This window comes from Mirounga angustirostris, unplaced genomic scaffold, assembly GCF_029215605.1.
Source record: "Mirounga angustirostris isolate CCGP_5_RB_7025 unplaced genomic scaffold, mMirAng1.0.hap1 SCAF_16, whole genome shotgun sequence".
Classification (NCBI taxonomy): domain Eukaryota; kingdom Metazoa; phylum Chordata; class Mammalia; order Carnivora; family Phocidae; genus Mirounga; species Mirounga angustirostris.
Window position 1 is genome coordinate 35,339,853 of NW_026991724.1, and position 24,236 is coordinate 35,364,088.

Below are 24,236 nucleotides of genomic sequence, written 5' to 3' on the forward strand. Positions count from 1 at the left end.
CAAAGAGCCCTTGTGTTTTCTGAGATGAGGGGAGAGAGCAGAACATGAGGCCTTTTGCCCCAACTTTGTGATGAAGTGAAAACTGAGAACTGCTGGTTTATTATATCACAAGTGGTACCAACCAGGTAGTCCAAGTACGATTACTTTTATTAAAATGTCAGTGTGTAAAGAAGAAAACAAACAGAAGGCACATCACTGCCTCTGGAAGTGATGATGACTAAACCACTATTTCATTCCAGAGAGCTTGAGGTGATCTGAAAGTACTTTGTAGAAATAGTATTAACTTCAGTTCTCAGGGCAGCATTTCATAAATGAGTGAAAAAACTTTTAATGTTCCATCCTCATTTCTTTTTTGTAAAGGGGTAAGATGCAGTCTGTGAAGGGACTTCATGCACCTGAAATGGAGCTGTCAGCCTCCCAGGCTTACTCAGCTCTGTAAATGTTTCCCTGGGAGATGTGCTGGTCTGGCAGGCAATGATCCAGCCACAGCCTCAGGGCAGGCTCCAAGGCCTCTAGGATATGGGGAGCAGAGTCTCAGGATCACAGGTTGCAAGTCCCCTCCATATAATGCACAGAATGGACATGACTAACCTTAACCCACCCCTCTCCAAGTGTCAGGTACCATGACCTCAAAGATCTCTAAAATCTCATATACTCCTATGTAGTAGAATTAACTATATTTTCAGATATACTACAGGGGCCTAAAATCCAAGGAAAGATAGCTTCCCAAAGCCCATTTACTTTCTCCTAGAGGTGACTCGGTCCAGGGCAACAATACGAGACTGTGGCTGGAGGTAAGGACTGTGGTGAGGAAGGGCAATGGATAAGGTACTTCCTGTACCTTGGTCTATGTAGCTGATGAATGAGGATGACAATTCTACCTCTTAATGTGGAGAAAACAGAGAAAATAACATATGTGAAAAGTGATTTAACTTTTTCTCAGGAGTTTTTAATACATTTTTTTCATTGTTAATAAATACTACAAGATAAAATAACTTACTATCCTAACATTTCAAGCTGGATGTCAAGAGATGAAATTACAATTTTAATGAATTAAGAGCCCTGAAATATGATCAATGGGCTGATTCTATTAAGGAGGGTTAAAGTATTTCATATTATTAAAGCTTATTATATCCTTAGGTCAACTGTCAGGAAAGCATGATAAAGCACACATATTCCCAAAGAAGAGAAAGAAAGCAAACAGGTTTTCATTCCAACCAGATGATGATTCAGCCAGGTAATTAGAGCTTATGGAAAACAAAACAAAAAATGAGCAGCCACATCCCACTCTGCATACCCACATGCACAGGCTCAATTCAAGCTACATTCATCAAGTGCCTACTCCAAGTCAGACCCCATGCTGAGACAGGTGCTGGACAAGACCTGGGCCCTGACTTCCAGGGGTTCACAGCCTATCCTGGGGTAGAGAGACACACTTTGAAATGAATTGGGATCCAGGGCAGATCGTGAGAAGTGTCACAGGCCTGTTATGAGAACCCAGTGGAGAGAGGGACCATTGCTAACTGGAGACAGCTGTGAGGAGGAACTAACAAGAGCTGGTCCTTGTGGGAGGGGAGGAGCTACAGGGAGAGGTGGCCTAAAGGGTTAAAGATCTGGGGAGTCAAAGCATTTCTAAGGGTGAGAAGAATTTCATGTTGAGTAGAAGGAAAAATGTGCCCTTCACTATTCACCTATCTTTGCCCTGCCTATCCTAAACCTGTCTGGAGTACTTTAGTTGGTATTATTCCATTTTCTGGGTCAGCATCTTCACTGATCTCAACACAGGAGTTGAAAATCAGAGCTCTAAGGTACAGCAGGAAAAAGGGGTGGTCTACTTAGTAACTGTGCATCTTTAAGACTAGGTTTTGCTTCTGTAGGAGCCTTCTGTAGAAATGCCTGAGCCATTGTTAATATGGTTGAGAGGCCTAGGACACTGAGGCTTGCCAGATTTAAAAGCAAGAGTCCGATCCAGAAGCTTTTGTGATGTGACTGAGTGAGAGTCTGAAAATCGGATACTTACCTGTTTGCCCTGCACTAAAACATTAGTAATGGATGGGGCCAGGCTGTCCACTAGTTTACTTAAAAGACTTGCTGCACAGCGCACAACCGACCTGGGGACAAAGAAGAGAGCACGCCAGAGGTTGACAAATCTAAAAGATGATGAATGAATGGGGCCCCTGATGGGGAGATTGAAAAATGTGCACAATTAGGTCCTTACGTAATAATTTGGAGGAAATACTGAGCCTAAGACACTGGACCTCATATCTGAAGTCTCCCAGACTGTAGGACCATCCAGAATTAGGGAGGGATCCCTAATCCTCACCTCTGCTACCAGCATTATTCATGCCATTGTCAATTTAAAAAGAAAGAAAAAGGAGCCTAACCATCCCTTTGATGGGGAGTAGAGTAGGAGGAGGAATTGAGTATTCTGATTTTGCATTAAAAAATTCATTATTAAGTCTGTCACTGGTAAATGTCATCTATTCCTATAACCACTTTGAATCATGTTTCTTTTGGTGCCTAGATAACCAAATTCCTAGATTTGGGGACTCGCTTAGTACTCAATTTTAGGAAGTGATATAATGAAATACCAGCATTTTTTTTTTTCTTGATAGAGCCAGAATGTTGGAGGAAGGAATTCACACTGCTATTTTTACATTTCTGAAAGAGTCTCAGATTCTAGAGGGAACAGATTTTTTTAAAGCATGGCACATGCAATACATAAGACATTTTTTTCCCTCAAAAGTAAAATTCATGTGGAACTTTTAGAGGAAGAAAATAAAATGAAAATGTAGGTTTCAAATTGTTTTCCTCGGGTGCCTGGGTGGCTCAGTCGTTAAGCATCTGCCTTCGGCTCAGGTCATGATCCCAGGGTCCTGGAATCGAGTCCCACATCGGGCTCCCTGCTCGGCAGGAAGCCTGCTTCTCCCTCTCCCACTCCCCCTGCTTGTGTTCCTGCTCTCGCTATCTCTCTCTCTGTCAAAAAAAAAAAAAAAAAAAATCTTTAAAACTGTTTTCCTCTATTTCAGTATATCCATGGAAGCTGACTTATAAAAAGTATCTATATTCCGGGGCACCTGGGTGGCTCAGTCATTAAGCGTCTGCCTTCGGCTCAGGTCATGATTCCAGAGTCCTGGGATCGAGCCCTGCATCGGGCTCCCTGCTCCGCGGGAAGCCTGCTTCTCCCTCTCCCACTCCCTCTGCTTGTGTTCCCTCTCTCGCTGTGTCTCTCTCTGTCAAATAAATAAATAAAATCTTTAAAAAAAAAAAGTATCTATATTCCTTAATCCTAACATAGATGGACTAGTAGAAAATTAAGTCAATAACTGGTAAAGTTAGTGAAACAAACACTTCCTACTTTTAGAGAAGCTTTCACCCACACACTTTAAGACAAAAAGACATACTTAACCCTCAGAATACAAATAAGCCCACACGTTTCAAGCAGCTTGAATTTTTCCACATTCTGTGTATGTTACCTGTTTCCCATGTACCAGAAAAGTAGTAATGTGTGGGGCTATAGAGGAAGAAAATTTCTGGGCAAAGGCAGCCCCGTAGCGTACCGCCAACCTGAGTGTGTCAGTGGAAAGCCATAAAAGGGAAAATACAGTAAATAAACTTCCAAGAGTTTATACTTTTAAAACATAAGAGTCAGCACTCTAAATATCTACTAGTTAATGCTTTATCTAAAATCCAACTATAATAACATAAAGCAAAAACAGGTTCACTTAGCAAAAAACTAGACTATAGACCACATTTGAAACATACTGGCTGAAAAGCAACATCTATTGCCTTGCATGCCTTACTGTGCTGAGAATTTACAGTGCAAATTTGAGATTTAGCCAGAGGATTATTATATTACTTCTTCTGGGTTGGAATGATATATTTACTATAAATCACAGAGTTGAAATACCGCTAAGAGATTGTCTTGTCAAATCCCTTTATTTTAGAGATTAGAAACCTGAGGCTCATTGAGGTTAAGAGCGCTGGATATATATTTTTTTTTCCAAAATGAGATAATAATGGGTCATTTAAAAAATACTTGTATTCTTACTTTCAAAATGTTAGATTCTGCTAGTAAAATGGCTAGAACTGCTTCAAAGTACAGAGGGCTATGCATTTAGGCATATCTACCCCATTGTGAACTGAAACAATTTTATCTCAACTTGCCCTATTTTTTTTTCAACCCCTGAGAGACTACTTCTGCAGAATATATTAGTTATTTTACATGAAGCAACTACAATCACTGGGATTCATTCAACTTAAGTGGTGAGAGAACTGCCTTCTATTATTTTTGCTTATGATTAAATGAACCATTGGTCTCTTTTCATGGCCTTCTATAATAACAGAACAGATTTCCTGAATACAAAGTAGAACCTAAAGCACCTTGCTGGGATGGAGGAGGTGCAGTGTAGGAAAGAGTCATTAGCATATCATTCCAGTGAATACTCTCTCCAGGTTCTATTCCTATGGAGGTCCTTATTCCCAGACATTACTTTTAGTATCTTGGGAGAGCCACAATATAATGGAATGTAGAAAGATCCTTAGAAAGTAGACAGAATCATGGCCGTAACCTTGGAGTTTAAAAGTAAAAATTAGGATAAATAACCGTCTTTACGATTGGCCATTATCTTTATGCCTTTAAATATGACAACACAAAAAATAAAACACAGTGACAAAGACACTAATACGAACCAAAGCTTTTTGCTGCCAGCTCTTCTATAGACTCTCTCAATGTGATCAGAAACGGTACCTAGACATTGGATAATAGAGTCTTTGTTGAAAAAAAAACCCTTTTAATTAAATGAATAACAATTATTCTCTTTTAAAAAACCACTCTTGAATTTCATTTTGTTCCACTAGAGTTAATACACCCACACCCATTAGTCTTCTGAACTCCCTGACATATTTAAACATGTAACCCAATATATAGTGTGAATGTCCCAGCCATAATTACTATTTAGTTTGAGTATATGATTTTGGTGAGTACTTTATTTCTTGAAATTTATTGTTTTCCTAATTAACATACAATCTAAGTTTTTAACAAATAATATTAATTAGCACAGAAAATAAACAGAATACAGCAAATTGAGCAAGTACTGCAGATTCTGAATATATATGATTATTCATTTATTTGTCCCATGAAAGTTTATGGAGACTCTATTATGTGCATGATCATTCCAATACATAATAGTCCTCAAAAGACACCACTGGGCTTCATTCTTTGGCCACAATTTACATGTGGTCTGACTTTGTGACTAGCTTGTCAATAAATTAATGATGGTGACAGGACAGAGTAGCAAAAAGGAAACATGGGGAGAGAACAATTCATTTTACCATGAATTTATTTTTATAGCTTTATAACAAATTGGATAAAATTACATTCAGATTCTGTAGATGCTTATGATTTTCATTGTATCATAAGATTTTACAGATTTAAAAACTTAGTCTTTTAAATAAGCAAAAGATGAGTATTATTCCTATTTATAAAAATAGTTGAAAAAATAATTCTCTCAGCATTTTCATTATAAACTATTTTATATAAACTTTGTTTTATTTTAAAGCACTACTAAAATAACCATTCTGCATTCTAGGTTCCTATTAAAACGTTTGCTTTTTAAAAATCCTATTGTTTTAGTTAAAGTATAAATTTCAATGAATGTCCTCAATATAATTGGGATTCTGCTTATAGTTTCAAGATTAGAATTAGAAATTAGAAACAAGTTAATTAGAAACATGAGGGATTCTGTTTGAAATTTGCTTAAAGTTTTTCTGCCTTTAATCAGTTAAGAAAATTAAGACTATTCAGCTGACGTATATAATATTTCAAGAAGTTTATCTCTTAGCTACAATAATGTAAAAACTAAGTAGACCTTATTTGAATAAACAATTATGTTTAGTTCACTACTAAAACTATAAATCTTATTAATTACATTGCTGTTTAGAATCCTGACTCAATCTCTAATCCTAAACAAATCAACATGCCCCTCTAACAGAGGACTTTCAGATGAGCCAAAAACTTTGAGTATCTTGAAATATATTCTATATTATTCTATATAATAAAACACTAGAAGCAGGCCATGATGGAGAATTCAAGGATTAATTAGAGTGCCTCAACATACAAGTGTGGATTTCAAGGGTAATTGGGTTGCATCCTTAATGCAGAGAAGACATGATTAGAAATGATTTATTTTTGTTAACAATGTTTAGAGCACAATTCTATTAAATGCCATGTTCCACTGGCTGCTGCAGACCATGAGGGAGCTAATTTTTATAGCTATCATGATTCAATACTGTTCTTAAAAACATTCAGGAAATAAAACTGGAAAAAGAAACTGTCAATAAAGAACTATTAAAGAGTCATCAGAGGTTAACAGTCACAGGCAGAATCAAGGCTCTAAGACCATTCAGACAATCAGAGAAACAATCAAGCATTACTGCATGAAAGTAATTTAGGAGTTCATACATCAGTCTATTCCACTCTAGGGGGTATGAGTAAACATTTTCCATTTAAAGGTTAAAAAAAGGTTTAATGGAGGATAAAATAACTTATTTTAGTATACATTCATTATGTATATTTGCTATATGTTCAAGAATAGAGAGGTCTCACTATTTAAAAATGTTATCTTAGACATGTATACTTACCTTCCCTGGTGATGAAGTTGGGGCCTTCTCTTTTGAGCAGTATACCCAGCAGGATGGCTTGGCTAGCCAGACAACTGCAGTCCTAAAAATACAAATCACAGTGAGTAACTGGAATAAAATGGGTACAAAAGTTATCATAGGGAGTAACTAATCAGGCAACCACATGATGCAGAGAGGAAATCTGCTACATAATTAAAGAAAAATAAAATGTTACTGATATACTACCAAGCATTAGATGACATTAAACAACTCCTTATCTTAGGTATCCTGGAGACAGAGAGTAGACAGGTTGGCTTCCTGATACAGTATTTAATAATTGAATCTTCCAGGAAATAAGATAACCAATGGATAGAAAATATATTGTCTACAAGCATTAATACTTGATTAATATTTGATTCTGCCACTCTGAGAACACCCCTTTTGACTTTGCTTATTCATAAATGAAAAACCATGTTGCTATCAACCTGTTATGAGGAGATAGATAAAAGGAGGGGACATGTGTAGAGTGCTTTTTATACATTATGGCACCGTGCTTTGTGCTTTATGCTTACCATATCATACTCATGTTTATGGAGATCTATAGATAATGTCAATCAATAACAAGGACAGAAGATGTCTGGTAGGATATATATTCAACCTACATGCTCAAAATTGTGATACGGCCCAACAAGATGTCATTGTTTTAGTTCTATCATTACAGTTTCATTTCCTTGGATAAGTACTATACCCCACTCTCACCCCACCTCTTTTAAAATGCAAATAATCTTAAGGAAGGTAAAGTATTAGGTTGTTAACATAATATTCATATGAATGTGGTCATAGGATTGCTTTCCTCAGTGACTGGAGAGACTTAAAGCAAGCATTAAGACCTAAACACAGGGATAAGACAGAAGATCCAAGTTGGGAAAAGGATGGGAGAGTACTAAATGAGAAGTCCAGAGATCCCAAAGGCAACTATTCCTGACATAACTTCTTAAATGGCTCATATAATTCCTTCATACCCAAGGCAACCCAAATCATCCACACTTCTTAAGCATCTTTAAGACATCCACGCTAATGTTAGACCATGAGAACAACCTCTCATTGGTGCCTCTACCATGGAGAGGCCGTCTACCTCTTCCTCCAGGCACTTCCATCTACCTTCTCTGAGAGGACAAAAGAAATATGGCTTGGCCCTGAAAATTCCTGCTCTGCCAACCTCACTCAGAGCCATGTGGGAATTACATCTTCCTCACATTCAGTTTTTGAAGAATTTCGTGGGTGGACTTGTTCTTCCATTCAGTAATGGCGATATCTGGTTGCTGTTTTAGTTCAGGAGCACTGGAGGTACTGCTTTGTCGTTTGACTTTTGAATGTTTTGGAAGTTCTAGTTCCTCAAAACTCTTAAATTCTGGAAGCCTAGAAATTAAAAGAAAAAGTTTCAGATTTCCTGCATTTCTAATTCTAGTTTCCTGCTTTTCCAATACTAACCCAAAGGGACTTACTCTTCTGTGTCACTGATTCGTAGGAAGTCAAGTTGTTCTACTACAGCTCCAGATATTAGTGTCTGAAATGTGAGAAAAAATTCACAACTCTTAAATTCATGAAGCCATACCCTTATGATCTGTGTATATATGTTTCTGTAAGTATGTAATACTCAAAAACAGTTTACTTTAAAAAGTACACACAATTCACAATTTTTTTTTTTTAAGATTTTATTTATTTATTTGAGAGAGAGAGAATGAGAGAGAGAGCACGAGAGGGAGAGGGTCAGAGAGAGAAGCAGACTCCCTGCTGAACAGGCAGCCTGATGTGGGACTCGATCCTGGGACTCCAGGATCATGACCTGAGCCGAAGGCAGTCGCTTAACCAACTGAGCCACCCAGGCACCCCACACAATTCTTAATTTCTTAAATGAGCATTCTAAAATCAGGTTTGCATATACAACAAAACCCTCTTAAAAAGAACATATAAATCATGCTACAAGTTCATGGGTCATAATAAATAGGAAAGTCAACATGAGATGAACTGTATTTTCTCTCTGTTCTGAGAATTGTGGGCATTTATTTTTAAGCTAGAATTAAAATTCAGTACCTATTAACATGTTAAAAATAGTTTGAAATTAAAAAACAAGGAATACTAAAACTGTCTTGAGAAAAGATGATGTGAAATTGCACGTTGGATTCTGTTACCATGATCTATTTCAGGGCTATCCAGTTATGGGATACTCTGCCAAGTCTCTGTTTTTCAGGGTCAGGAAGTTGTTGATTACTGAGGCCAGTCCTTCTCTACATTCTGGCAACCCATATCTGGTCATTTTATTTTTCATTAGTTCCTGATTATAGGTTAGCACACTAAATAAGGCCAAACTCAAACACAGTTTTTATTTGTCAGTGGTTCACAGTGAAGAGCATAAATGAATGATAACCCACAATGGTTTTTTAGCAATATGTGTCACTTCTAATTATCTGATGAACTGTCAGATAAAACTGAGAAATGTACTGCATAAAAAAACCCATAAATTATTATTTTAAAAATAAGGCAATTCTTCAATCAAAACTGTCTTACATGTATTACTTTCTCAATTTTCTCACTGTTTTTTTCAAATAGGAAGCAACATGACACAGGAAATGTTGCACTTGTTGGCTAACCACCCAGAGTTGTGCTGCCTTCTCCTCTAGTAGAAACTCATAAACAAAGTAGATCATCAACAAATACCTACTACAAATGTCAGGAGAGACATATTACCAGCAATCATACTAAAGCGTCCTTTCAGAGTTTGAGTGAGGAAGGCCAAACATGCAACCAATCTGCACATTTTCATGTGGCAGCAACAGTCAAGGTCTGAGAGCAGTCTGTGCCTAGGTAGAGAGCAGTGTTGAGCATAATAAAAGTCCGCTGAGTGGTATTTCCTAAGATTCAGGCTGAGATCTACACATCTTGCTCTCTGGTTGATTTGTTAGACAAATATTCATTGAACACCTACCATATTCCAGGCACTCTGCTAGGTATTAAGGATATAGCAAGAATAAAATACACAAAATCCTTGCCCTCTTGAAATTGACCTTAGCTGTGTGTAGGAAGAAGACAATATAAACAAACAAAAAACTAAGTATGTTATGTCAGATGATGTTAAGTACAGAGTAGAAATAAGAAAGGTAGGGGATGAGAAGTGTTGGGGCAGGAGAGTAGGAGGAGGCAGGTTTGCCATTTTATACAGGCAATCAGAAAAGACTTTTCTCATACAGTGACATGTAAGCGGAGGCTGAAGGAAGGACTGTAGTCAACAATATGGATCTTAAGGAAGAATGTGCGGGGCTGAGGGAACAGCAAGTGCAAAGTTCCTGAAGCAGAAGCATACCTGGTGTGTTTCAGGAGCAGTAAGGAGAAGAGTGTGGTTGGAATAAAGTAGACAGGACAGAGTGGTAGGAGATGAAGTCAGAAAAAAAAAGTCCAGATCATGGACAGTGTAAAGACCACTGGAAGGACTTTGGCTTGTTTTCATTTTGTATGAGTGAGAAAGTCAGTAAAGGCTTATGATATGTGACATAATCTAACTGCCTTATGACCAGGTAGAGTACGAAGATGCTAACTGTCTTATGGCCAGTAGGAATTTTGGAGACTGCTGTAAAAACCTAGGCGAGGCATGATGGTAACCTGAGCTGTGATGTTAGTGTTAGATGATGGGAAGTGGTTAGATTCTGGATATAATCTGAGGGTAGAGAAAACCAGAATTGATAATGGATTGTAATAATGTGGGATATGAAAGAAAGAGAAGAGTCAAGAATTATTTGATGCCCAAATCTAATAGCTAATACTGAAAACATAAGAAAAATAATTTTGATTTAATATTTTCTATTATTAGCCTACCCACTCCATATACTGATTAAGCCCATATGGTAAATGTTAATAGGCAAATGCTAAATTCCATTAATAGTCTCTAGAGCTTTTGATAAAAAAAAATTCAGTTGGTTAAGAGAGGCTCCTAAATTAGTTTTATAAAAAATATTACACTTATGATTAATTTACTAGCCATTAATACTTTACTTCTCATGGTAATTAAATGACTTAACATTGTTATATATATGTCAGATGAAATATAATATTGGTATCCTGCTCTGTGATACTTAATTATATCCCACCAAGTTCCTTTCCAGCTGAACATCCTACCTGAGACTGCACTCCATCCTATCATTCTGCATTGCTCCCTGGCTTTGTTTTTGGTTTGGTTCCCCCACTAGAATAAGTCCCATGAGATCAGGGACCTTGTATATTTTTTTCACCACTTTATCTCCAGTGCCTAGAGAGGGAGCTCAATCAACATATGTTGAATCAATGAACCAATATTCATACCTTTCCTAAGAGAGTATAGTAGTGAGCAGAGCACTCTGGGAATTCAGAGATGACTCAAGCTTGGCCTGAAAAAGTTTTCAATCCACAGAGAGAAGCAGACACAAGAAACTAGCTACACTTAAATTAAGAACTATAGCAAAAGTTCAAGCAAAATGCCACAGAAACACATTGGAATGAGAAATTAATTCCAAACTTTGAGACTTCACTAAAGAGGTGACATTGACCTAAATTATAAATTATTTAGAAGGGAAAAAAAAGAGAGAAAGGCAACTCTAGAATAGAATAACAGCATGAGCAGGAAAAAAATTCCAATTACATTCAGGGATTTTGAAAGTATTCAGTATACTTGGGGAGTGGAAAGCAGGGCTGGGAATGAGCTGCATGGAAAGATCCTGGGTGATGAGGAAGGAAGGGAAGTTGAGGCCCAGTGATGAGAAAGACTGTGGAACATGGGCTAAAGAAATTTGAAAGGGCTTGAAATAAAAAGAGAAGCATATAGGTGTCATTTTCATTTACTATATTAAAGAGAAGACAAAGGCTAGGGTGGGGTGATGTGGGGTTGTTGTTTAATAAGTGTAGTTTTGCAAGATGAAAAGAAGCTTATTCTCTGGTGAAAGACTCTGTACTCAAGGGAGGGTATAGGGCACAGCAGAGAGCAGGAGACACAGTGGGACCCCCTGGCTCCTTCCCCAACCCTGTACTCAGGATATGAAAGCAAAACGTATGTTCTTCAGGCAGGAGGTTAGATGTTTATTTTGGAAAATGAAGGGCCTAGGAGAAAAAAACTCCAGATATTGCACCTGGGATTTCCCCCAACAGAAAGAGCCCTTGCTACCAGATTACCTGATAAATGACATCATCATGACAAGAATCCTTGTTACCAAACACAGAGCTTCCAATAAACTTATTCTTTCATTCTTAAAAGTGAATGGATAGCTAAAGATTACCACACATCTGACAAATGCCTCCAACATGAAAGACTGAGCACAAAAAACAGAAAAGAAACCTGAAAGAGATCAGGCAAGAAGAAAATTTCAAAAACTCTCAAGTAAATAATCTTAGAAAGATAAAAAATAATATCCAGAAGATAAGAACATGATACTATGAAAAGGGAGAATTAAAAACATGATAGCCAAAATATAAAACTTAACAGAGAAGCTGCATGATAAATATGAAAGAAATTTTTCCAGAAAGCATGACAAAAAGACAATAGAATAGCAACAGAAAGTGACAGAAAATAAGGGGGAAAAGATAAAAAATTTAGATAAAAAACAATCAAGTATACAAAACACAAGCACTAGTGGAATGAGTATGTAAACATGCCATTTGTAACATTTACCTACCTAGCTCCCTCTATAAATTTTCCTATTTCTTACTCAATATTGAGAAACTGCTACATGAAAGACTCTATGAGATAATCAAAATTTTTTGTAGAAAATAAGGCACTCAAGTCCATGACAGACTACAGTCTGAGCAGTTCATGTTAAAGGTCATAAAAGGATGTTCCAGAAGAGTGGTGTTATATTTGGTCTAGGTGATTTTGCAGAACTGGCCCTAAAGTTTGGTAAGATTTTAAAGTGCAGACATCTTGAAAGAATGAAGGATATTCCAGATAGAGGAAATGGCATGAGCAGAGGGGCACAAAGTCAGAATACAGTAATTAACTTGTATTGGCTGAAGCACAAAGAGTGTTTAGTAGAAGATAACTGTGGGTGGGGAGGCTGTTCTGGCTAATACGGAACCACAAGGGGCTTCTGTCATTTAGGAGTTATGAAGATAATGTTGTGAGGTCCTGAATCAAACAACGATCATCTCCAGATTGGATGTTACTGTGAAGCAGGGAAAAGAACACTGGACCAGGGAGTTAGGTATCTCGGACCAGGGAGTTAGGCAGGTCACTTCACCACTCTGGACCCCAGCTTCCTCAACTGCAAAACAGAGGTTGGAGATGAGGTATTAAAGTCTAAAATTCTGGTTGGGAAACCACTGCAATTGTCCAAGCACAAGACTGAAGGGAAAAAAATAAACAGGATGGTTACAACAGGAATAGGAAGGCAAGGAATAAACTCTTAAGACAAAAACCTTAAACAGAACATATATTAAGAAATACAGCTGTGTATCATATATATCTGTGTATTAATTATCCTGAAACAGAAACACACTGAAATTCAAAATATTACCTGTAGACGATCAACATGAACTTTGACTCCTCCAACTATTCCCTTTTTAAAGGATGCTAACATATCTAATATGGGGTTGAATCGGCTACCTCTAAAAAATATAAACAAACAAAAGGTGCATTATTAATAACAGAATGAGAAATAAAAAGTTTAATACTAAATATCCTTCACATATGCAAGTCTCTCTGCCACATGCTGACAGAGACATAAAAAAAGTAGGAGGCCCTGCTTCTAAAGGGTTCATAATGTTAAAGGGGGTGAGATGGGTGCACCTCACTTCTTTTATCAACCTACCGTATATTGTCTTCCCGGATGAGAACAAGGAAAAGTGGACGTCCATGCATTTTCCAGTATTGCTTAATGAACTGTAGTGCATTCTATCAAAACATAAGAATGAGGCAGAATGAAATGGCACTGTATCTGAGCCAATCAGGATGTTTAACCATTTGTGGCAAAGAGCCAACAAAACTCTGATATATGAAGATAATTCACAGTCAAACCCTGGATAATATAAACTACAGGGGTAGAAATATTCTGATACAAACATATATACAAGTATGAATATATACAAAGTTAAGTTTAAAACTTTATTGATTTCAAACTTTGTTCTTAAAAGTAATCAGATTACATATATTTTAAGCCTGCTTCTTTTCTGGTGGCCTAATGAATATAGTTTAAGAATGGTCCCTGGAGGAAAAAAGAGAGAGAGAGAGAGAGAGAGACAAACCAAGAAATATTAACTATAGAGAACAAACTGATGGTTACCAGAGGGGTGGTGGGTAGGAGGATGAAATGGGTGATGGGGATTAAGGCGTGCACTTGTCGCAATGAGCACCAGGTGATGTATGGAATTGTTGAATCACTATATTCTACAACTGAAACTAATATAACACTATGTTAACTAACTAGAATTAAAATAAATACTTAAAGAAGAAAAAAAAATGGTGCCAGGGAGGAAAAATCAATCCAGGGTTGTCATCCAGAAGATTAATCCTCATCCCACATTACTGTGCATTTATTACAGCAGGTAGAAGAAACTAGACTGAATCTATACAGACCATCAGAAATGTGGAGAGAGTTCTTTTTTGACTCAGTTTCTACTCTTGTCATCATCATTGTCATCATATCAAAGACTTACATAACACTTCACCATATGTCAAGTACTATTCTGTGTGTTTTATATACATTAACTCATTTAATTCTCAGAATATCCCTATTATTATTCAGTTATACAGATGAGAAAAGAGAGACACAGAGAACTTAAGTAACTTGCCCAAGATCACACAGCTGGTAAATAGACAGTAGAGCCAAGATCTTAACAAATGTAATCTGGCTCCAGACTTCATGCTCTAAACCATGACTCTAAGCTTCTCTTCTCTGCAAATGGAAAAGGGAGTGGAGGAGATTTTAACTGACTAGATGTTATGAGTTAGTTGAAGTTTTACTTGACATTCTTCATAAATAAAATTATTTTGCTAATTCAACTTTTTTTCAAAAAGAGATAAACTACTGCTGTCATATGAACATGGTTTCCAAATGGTTTCCCCTCTGCTTTATAAACTGTATCTTTTCATTCCATTTGTAGAATGGTCTATCAAGCAAAGTCATACAACTTTACGTAAGACATACTCCATCTATTATTCTAATACTGCAAGCAATTTAACTTTCTCCAAAGCCATGCAGATGTTGTTTTACTTTCATATTTTACACCGTGTTAACACAGTGTCACAGACACCCATGAGCACTCAATTTAATAACATATGATAAAATCAGTAGAAACCCAGTCATCCAATTTCAATAAAAAGGGGTTCTGAAGCTACCTTTATGTCATCTATCAGCAGTAAAACATCTTGAGACATGTAGAAATCACTTAGGTCGAAGATGATAGGGTAACAAACCACAGTCTTTCCTAGAATGCGATAAATCTGTAAGAGATAATTTAAAAAGTACAAAACAGGACCAAAGGCAAATGTACAGTAGCATAAGTCTTAATAAAAATTAAAACTGATTAAGAAATTTCAATGTTTCATGATTGGATCAATAAGATCAGTATACTAAAGAGTAGTCTACCTCTACTGTGATAGAAAAAGCCTCTGAATAAATACTGTCATAATCAGGTACCTTACAATGTTCAGAAATAACATAGGAGTGCGATGCTTATTCTTTGCTAGAAGACTTCTGTGATATCACACAAAACAAACAGTAAGATTTACTTGTAGAAAATGATAATTCAGATAACCAGCCCAAGTATATAATAAAATGTGAGAATGGATGCAAAGCAGGTCAAACATCATTTCATTCTGTGGTATTATAATCTGAACACTGCTCCACAAGGAAATTTTATGAGCACCTTTGATGTACCGAGGCAGCCAATGGGCCTATCTGGCCGTCCGGAGAGTCCTAATTTTTCATTGATTCCCAGGTGGAAATAAGCCTGTAAGACATAAATTTATAAATCAGTCAGGCAAGAAGAATCCATGCTTTCCTTTTTGGCCCCTTTATACCCCCTGACTAAAGCCCTGCTAATTTCTGATCTTTCCAGAGGAAAAGTGGCCAGGGAAACCTTACTCAATAGACCTGCTAGGAAAACAAGCTAGCCAATGATGTCAACTTAGATTTGGGGGCACTGAGAGATTTGAGAGCAAATCTTTGCAGATCTACTTAGCAACATCCTAAAATCTGACATTGTTCTTGTGCTGTCAAATGTACAACTTGCATGGCTCTGTCCAATTCATAAAAGAACACAAAGAGACAAATGCTTCCTGTGTGATTAAAAAAAAAAACAAAACTGGCTAAAGTTTTAATTCAGGGCCTCACATCTCCTACTAGATTCCCACCTTCAAGTATTTCCCATCAAAATGGAAATGTCTTTATTGATTTTTCTGATTATATGAATTTTCTGAAAAATTTAAGCCATGTGCTCGAAGTGAATGGTCCTGTTTACTCTCACAATTCCATAGGTAACAACTCTTGCACTTTGGTATATGTTGAAGGAAGTATAATTTATTGTGTGAGCCCTAAAAAACACCTGATGTATAGGGTTACAGATTTTTAAAAGTATATAGATGAATATATACTCATATTACATACATATATCAATATGTGCATATATTTACATAAACGGGTTCATAAACTATATATATGTATCTGTTTGGTGTCCTACTTGTTAAAACTTAGTATTGTGGTGTTCCATTTCAAGATGGTAGACTGAGTCTATGCATGTACTCTACATTTCAGTGTTGAAATGACTGAAGAAATATAAAGACCTCTAAAAATATCTGTAGCACTAACTACTGGAAAACAGAAAAAGGTGCCACAGTGGAACAGAAACTTCTAGAATTTCTACAAAGTAAAAACGGATGGATTTGGAATGAATTAGAAGGTAATCAGTGCCAAAGCTGAGCACTTCACCCAATAAGACACCTTCTTACCCTATTTAATACCCATCCCTTGATGTAGGTAGTTCCCAACTTTTTGTTATTTCAAAAGCAATTCAATAAACATCTCTGGACACTGTACTATTATTTCTGCAGAATAATTTCTTAGACTTGCTGGATCAAAGAGAATATGTTTTCTTTGAAACATACTGCCAGGTTGGTCACCTTGTAGAAACAGTGGACCAATTTATATTAGCATTAACAGTGCATAGGCCTTTTTTGTTACTCTCTTGGGTCAAAATGACAGTTCATCTTAGTTTTAAACTACTGTATTCAAATATTTTATGGTTGAACATTTTCCCATATATTTAATGGCTACTGGTATGTTCTATAAATTTTTCCATTTGTTCCCTTTTCTTTTTTTAAATTTTATTATGTTATGTTAATCACCATACATTACATCATTAGTTTTTGATGTAGTATTCCATGATTCATTGTTTGCATATAACACCCAGTGCTCCATTCAATATGTGCCCTCTTTAATACCCATCACCAGGCTAACCCATCCCCCCACCCCCCTCCCCTCTAGAACCCTCAGTTTGTTTCTCAGAGTCCATAGACTTTCAGGGTTCGTCTCCCCCTCTGATTTCCCTTTCTACTATCTTCCTTTTTCTTTTTTAACATATAATGTTTTATTTGTTTCAGAGGTACAGGTCTGTGATTCATCAGTCTTACACAACTCACAGTGCTCACCATAGCACATACCCTCCCCAATGTCTATCACCCAGCCACCCCATCCCTCCTACCCCCCAACCACTCCAGCAACCCTGTTTGTTTCCTGAAATTAAGAATTCCTCATATCAGTGAGATCATATGATACATGTCTTTCTCTGATTGACTTACCTCACTTGTTCCCTTTTCTATTGGGTATTTCTCATTCTTTTTGATTTGTAAGTTATCTTGGTATGTTAAGAATATTACCCTTTGTATAAATATTTTACCCAGTTTGCTCATCTTCAATGTTGTTACGAACTGCGAGAATGACTGCATAGTAGGTCAAACATCATTTCAGCATGCGTTATTTCAATCTAAACATTTTCCTACTAGGAAATTTCACAAGCACCTCTGATGTGCCAGGTTGTTTATCCCATCTTCAGCTGTATTTAGTTAAATTTGTCAATCATTTCCTTAAAGGCTTTTTTAGCACTGGCATTATTCTAAGAATGGACTTTCACTCCAAACAGTTGTAAACTGCTCTTCTATTTTTTCTTCTAGTGATTTTGTTTATATCATTTAAAAAAAATTTTGAATCTTTAATTGGTCTGGAATTTATTTTTCTATTTGATGAGAGGTAGACATCTAACCTGTTTTCCTCTGAACTGACTTCAATGATCAACCTCATTGTACACAAAATTAATGTCATCACCAGAGGTCTCTGGTCATTCCGCTACAGAGTACATGCCCATGTCAGAGTTAGCTCTGTGTCTCTTTCTCCTTCTGCATTGCTAGGTTCCTAGAGAATAGCATCCCTTCAGTTGGTTGGCACTGTGCCTGACACAGAGCTGGTGCTCAGGAAATACCTGATAGATGAATGAGGGAGCAACTGAATGTCCTCCTGAGCTACCCGGCTGTGAATACTGACTCTGTAATAATGACTCTCATATTAGACATAGTTAACTGGCCAGAAAAAGTACCCTATAAGCATTAGGATATATAACTGCACTGAAACTATAGCACACTACACTAGATGGAGCCCCCTTTCTCTCAAATATTTTCAAATTTTCAGAATTAAATGTATGTCTAAACTATTTTAGATTTCTTCTTTTGGACAAGTGATCAATTAACCATGTACAAGTTAAAATGTACCGATTTAGATCTCCTTTAAATATTACTCTATTACAGTGAAAGGATTTTCCTTAATTTTCTGAACCAAGGTACAGCAGGTCTATGACAATTATGTAGACAGATCTGGAATGCTCCCCACATTCCAGGGTGTGGATAATACTGTCCCCACATTGTACACATGCACACCATTTAATCCACTGAAATAGTATATAGTAATGGCTAAACAACAGAACTTCATTCTAGATCACACTATATTCATCTCCCCCATGAAGCAAATCATACCACAGTCACCACATCATGAAACACTAATTACACACAGTATAAGGCCTGCTCTCAGCTGTCTGCTCTCATAGACTGTTAAGCGAGCTGAAGGAGGGTACAGCTCCTCAGAACAGAAAGATTAGCCACTGGCATAAGAATATGTGTATTAACTAAGATTTGAGGGAACACTTTCACTTTTAAAAGGTGGGCTTATCACTGTGTAATATATGGAACTGTTGAATCACTGTATTATAAACCTGAAACTATGTTAACTACATAGGAATTATTGTTTTTTAAAGATGGGCTTATAAGAAGCAATATACTAGGAAGTATATCTTAGAGGATGAATCCCCACAAGCAGCTAGCTTGGAACACAGAGGCTGTAACAACAGAGAATCTTCTATCTTGACACATGTTTAGGGAAGTTGGACTCTTGGCTCCAAATCTCGTTTTACCCATACCACATACCCATTTGTTCACACCATTTGTTCACAACATCTTTAAAACAACAAAACATAAAATAAGTCAGGTCCTGTTAGAAGTCTTCACCTTACTCTTTCAATTTATTTTATTTTTTATTTTTTTTGAGAGAGAGTACATGTGCATATGCACTAGTTGAGGGGAGGGGCAGAGGGAGAGGGAGAGAGAAAGAGACATTTTTTTTTTTAGATTTTATTTATTTATTTGACAGGGAGAGAGACAGCGAGAGAGGGAGTACAAGCAGGGGGAGTGGGAGAGGGAGAAGCAGGCTTTCCTGCTGAGCAGGGAGTACAATCCCAGGACCCCGGGATCATGACCTGAGCCGAAGGCAGACACTTAATGACTGAGCCATCCAGGCGCCCCGAGAGAGAGAGATTCTTAAGCAGGCTCCACAGTGTAAAGCCTGACTCGAGGCTCGATCCATGACCCTGAGATCATGACCTGAGCTGAAACCAAGAGTCTGACGCTTAACTGACTGAGCCACCCAGGTGCCCCAAGTCTTCACCTTAGTCTTAATGGAATGCTTCCTACCACCTCCACAGCACCTTGTATAAACATCTATTATAGCACTAATCAAGGTGGATTGTAATTAACTATTTTTCCTTTCATACCAGTAGACTCAGAGTTCACTGAGAACAGGGACAGAGCACAAAGCCATTTTATCTGAGTGCCCCACACAAAATTCTGCACATAGCAGGTGTTCACTAATGAATGAATGAATAAAATGCCAGAAGCCATGCTTATCTTTTAAATCTTGACTGCATGTTGTCTAGTAGAGTACAGATTCACCTACCATAAAAAAGTTGCAATATAAATTAGGCCTGAAAAAAATGGAGTCAGGTTTATTTGCTTTGAGCACATGTTTATCAAAGAACAATAATCTTTGTTACTATTCTCTGGAGCTTTCAGTGAGGGACCATAAAAAGTGTATCAGCAAATATAGCCAGTAATGATAGAATGTTAGAGCCTTAGATTTTCTCCACTTCATGCTGCCTCCTCTCCTTGCCTCATGAATCCTCAGTTCTCTCTCCTCTTCTACCACAAAACCCATTTACATCTTTGCATGATTTCAAAGTGTTACCTACTCTAGGGATCCTTGCATTTTCAGCCTTATCTCTTTAATCAGAGGGGAAAAGAGCTCTAAATTTGTTATAGGAGGTTTAAGAGCTTTCAAAGTGCTGGTACTCTGGGTGATCTGACACCCAGGTTCTGGTTTTGTTGACAATGGATAGGGTCCAGTCTGATCAGCAGTGACACTCTGAGGCCCTGCCTTCTCCCATGCAATGTGCACCTCACTTCTCTAAGCTTTAATTCCTTGTTGTACCATCAAGGTTTTGACCACAAAAGTTTGTATCAACCTAACTGAGCTAATCTTGATTATTTGAGAGAGAAAATTCTAATCACTTACATCAAACACTTCAGAGTTTGTTCCTGTACTGTTTTTAACAATTACTAAGTAGAAGTGGTGGTTTATAAATAACTGGTGGAATCGGGCTCCCTGCACAGCGGGGAGTCTGCTTCTCCCTCTCTCTCTATCCCTCCCCCCTGCTTATGCTCTCTCTCTCTCTCTCTCACTCTTGCTCTCTCAAATAAATAAATAAAAATCTTTAAAAATAAATAAATAAATAAATAACTGTGGAAGTCAACAATTTTCTGTCCCTAATGGGCAGGAATATTCCTAAATAGGCATTTCTGAATCCATCTGCAGAGCAGTACATGCAAAAGGCCCCCAAAGTCACCTTTTAATCCAATCTAAATAGGTATGTAACCACACCAAAAATAAACTCAGATGAGACCAAGCAAACCAAAAGGGTGGGAATTACTTCAGACTCTAAACAGTAAGGCAAAAAAAAAAAAAAAAGGGAAGTAGTTATTACCAGTAAATATTTAGATGAGAAATTTCCTTTAATAGTTAATTAAGGGAAAATGATCAAATCCAATGTAAAGGTTAATTTTACACACAAGGTATGAAAATTCAGGTTAATTTGTTATTTAAGTGCTAGTCTAGGTCAGTAATAGACTTCAGAAGTAAGAATCAATAAGACCTATGAATATAATGTATACACACACAATGCAGGGTTTTTTTTAGTAACAACGTCTGATAAGGTAGGTTTCTCAACTTAATTAGAAAGACTTTTGGATTGATGACACTATCTCAGAATCAGACTTTTTAACTATGCTACCTAGTCGACTGTAAACTAAGTCTAATCATCATCATGCTCTAGCACCTCCACAAAGTCGACAGTAAAGAAGTAGAATCACTTACTTTCACCAGCTCCTGCTGAGCCCAAATCTGAATGGGTTCCACCTGTTGAGGAGTTTGAGTCTGAATACCATACGTGTTGAGGAAAACTTGAAGGCTAAAGAATACAGGGAAAAAGCAAGAGATATTTTTAGGCAACGCATGTAGAATGTGGAGAATGGTGGAGGAGGAGGAGGAGGGGAGGAAGGAGACTACGCTAGCTTGGAGAACATTTTAATTTATCAACGTGAGGAATATGCCATCTGTGCTGGGATCTAGAGGCCCTCTGGGGTTCTTCACAAGGCATCAGGTGGGAGCTCTGGGGGCCGGCAGAAAGAGTAAGCACTGATTTGGGGAATTCCCAGTATTCGTTGCACTAACTTCTCAAAACTACACCCCAGGCAACACTGGCACAGGTCACACAGTCTTTAATATTCACATCAACTGAAACAAAATTATTTTTAAACATGAAAAGAATGTTTTTCTGGCACTTAAAGTAACATTAATGACATCCTTGAAACCCCGTCAAGGGGTCTGTGAAATTAATCTCTACCACCATACTCAATATTGCAACATAAAGCAGTAAGCCCCCCTCCTTTCCTCCCGAAGGAACACGCCACCCGTCTGGATTTCATACCGTTGGCTTTCTGCTATGAGTGCTACATGAACTACCAAATCATTTTCCAGTGGGCCCTGTAATACAGAATAAGGGGTGGGAGGGGGGAGAAACATTTTAAAAGATCTGGTCATCATCAGCTACAATGAGAATCAAGGACAATATTAACCATCTCTAAGTAGTTCATTAAAATGATGGACACCTACTGGCTCCATGCAGTCACCTCTCTCTCCTTGCTCTCCACTGCCTACTAATCAATTTGATGGTGTAGACAAAGTAATGGAACACCAAGGAATGGAAAACCATAAATCTCACCCCTACCAGAGGGGCTAGCCTGTCAGGCCTATTTTGCATGATGCATAAGAGTAGTGTGGGGACTGAGAGTCATTTTCCACCATTTAACTCTGAAGGGAAGAGAAGGAACTAAAAATAAAAACCCAACTTCTGTATTCTCTGTAAAAAAATGATTGTGAGTTAAAATTGTTCATTTGACATCTTAACACATATAAGGCTATTCCTTTCTTCTTAGCCAATTTTCCTTTGGCATCATTTATATCAAAATAGCTTTATTCTAACATATAGTTCCTATAGTAGAGAATGAACTACCCAGTTGACTATGTAATTAACACTGTGTTCATTAAATACAAGCTGTTGGGCTTGATAGTTCTAATCAAAGATACTGTTGGATATTTGCTACTCTTTTCATGTATGTGTGGAAAAGATTCACTATAGCATATATTACACATTGTTAAAATGAACCCAATTTTGAGCCTGTATTAACAGAGACCATTAAGAAGTATCAATAAATTACAGTATTAGGAAGCTCTAAAAATACTGATCAAATGTAATTTCTTTATAGTAATGAATCCAACATTCCCAATAGTATGCTGTAAATATCTGATTTACCATCAGTCAGTTCCCCTCTATGGTATTCAATACGTCACTAGAATTTATGTATGATGGAAAGCAAGAAACACCAGAATACATATATCAGCAGTAAATACCATACAATCAAAAGGATGGTTCCCAGAATCATTGTGAAAATGCCATTTCAGGCAGACTTCCATGTGATTTAAATGAATATATAAGAGAAAATATGATATAACAACCCAACAAAAATAAATACACATTAAAAATGCCATAAATTCTATTTTTATTTGATAAAGACCTTAAAAGTTAATGTTACTCAGAAGGATGAGAAAAAATTAATTATTCACAGTCTCATCAAGATTTCTAACACCAAATGAATACATTAAGCCTATTTCTCTCAGATGAAATCTAATATTTACTTCATCAAAAGAAGTAAGCTTAGAGTGGGCAAATTATCCACAATCTTCAGTACAATTATGGATTCTTAAATAAAAAGCAAATGAATACATATACAAGAATGTAGATAACATTTCAATAACAATAAATAAGGCAGCTTACAGATCCTAATTGGCAAATTGGTATCTTTTTTTTGAATCACAGACCTTTTATGATAATGTCTTTACTTGTATGACAGAGTACTCAGATCTGAAATGCCCACTACACATATTGAATCATACTAAGTATTTGGTTAGGAGACTACTAGATGGCTAAAGAATTCTTTCATTGTAAAACCTCAGCATTTCGGAAAGTTACAATTCACAAAACTTCTATGATGATCTTAGGCCTTCACCATAGCCCATAGGGGACACTGCACCCTATTTATACCCCAGAAAGAATTCGGCATGGGTAGTCCCACCTCGGTTGCTCCCTTCCTCTCACTGCCAAAGTTGGAACCATCTTTTCTCTGTTTTCACCATTTTCTTCAAAGCACCAACATTTTGTCTAAACCCATGAAGTCTCTCTGAAAACGTCCTAACAGTAATTAATATTTTCTATTTCTGGATGGTATTTCCCTTAATATTACTATAATATTTTCTCCTTTTAGGTTCATAAGTACACACACACACACACACACGTGTATATATGCATATACATACTCAAGGCCTGTATGGTATGGTGCTCTCCATTTCACATGTATTTATGTACTCATTCATTTGATCAATAGTTAGGGATTCTAATATACAAGCCCTATGCTAGACCCTGATGTTACAAGATAAATACAACCCAGTGTCCCTCCATGAGGAGTTCAGAGTGTCCTGGGACAGACGGACAACAGACAAGCTTTAAATATGTGTTTATTATCATGTGAAAGTATTTCACTGATACCTTTCTTTGGTAGTATAGACCTAATTTTTTTAAAAAAAGGGCTGCAGGACATTACATTACATGGA

General features: G+C 37.1%; 1 protein-coding gene across 6 annotated transcripts in view; it reads right to left on the bottom strand.

The window, feature by feature from the left end:
* PHKB (phosphorylase kinase regulatory subunit beta) overlaps positions 1–24,236 on the bottom strand; it is a 318,702-nt gene that overhangs the window by 34,304 nt on the left and 260,162 nt on the right. For all 6 annotated transcript variants that reach the window (XM_064580840.1, XM_064580837.1, XM_064580838.1 and 3 more), the window contains 11 exons: positions 21,997–22,052; positions 21,384–21,477; positions 15,505–15,588; positions 14,975–15,079; positions 13,449–13,531; positions 13,155–13,245; positions 8,127–8,188; positions 7,878–8,040; positions 6,643–6,724; positions 4,693–4,750; positions 2,021–2,111 (listed from right to left, as the gene is read on the bottom strand). In XM_064580840.1, the coding sequence (XP_064436910.1) occupies positions 2,021–2,111; positions 4,693–4,750; positions 6,643–6,724; positions 7,878–8,040; positions 8,127–8,188; positions 13,155–13,245; positions 13,449–13,531; positions 14,975–15,079; positions 15,505–15,588; positions 21,384–21,477; positions 21,997–22,052 (969 nt within the window). The remainder of the gene's footprint in view (positions 1–2,020; positions 2,112–4,692; positions 4,751–6,642; positions 6,725–7,877; positions 8,041–8,126; positions 8,189–13,154; positions 13,246–13,448; positions 13,532–14,974; positions 15,080–15,504; positions 15,589–21,383; positions 21,478–21,996; positions 22,053–24,236) is intronic.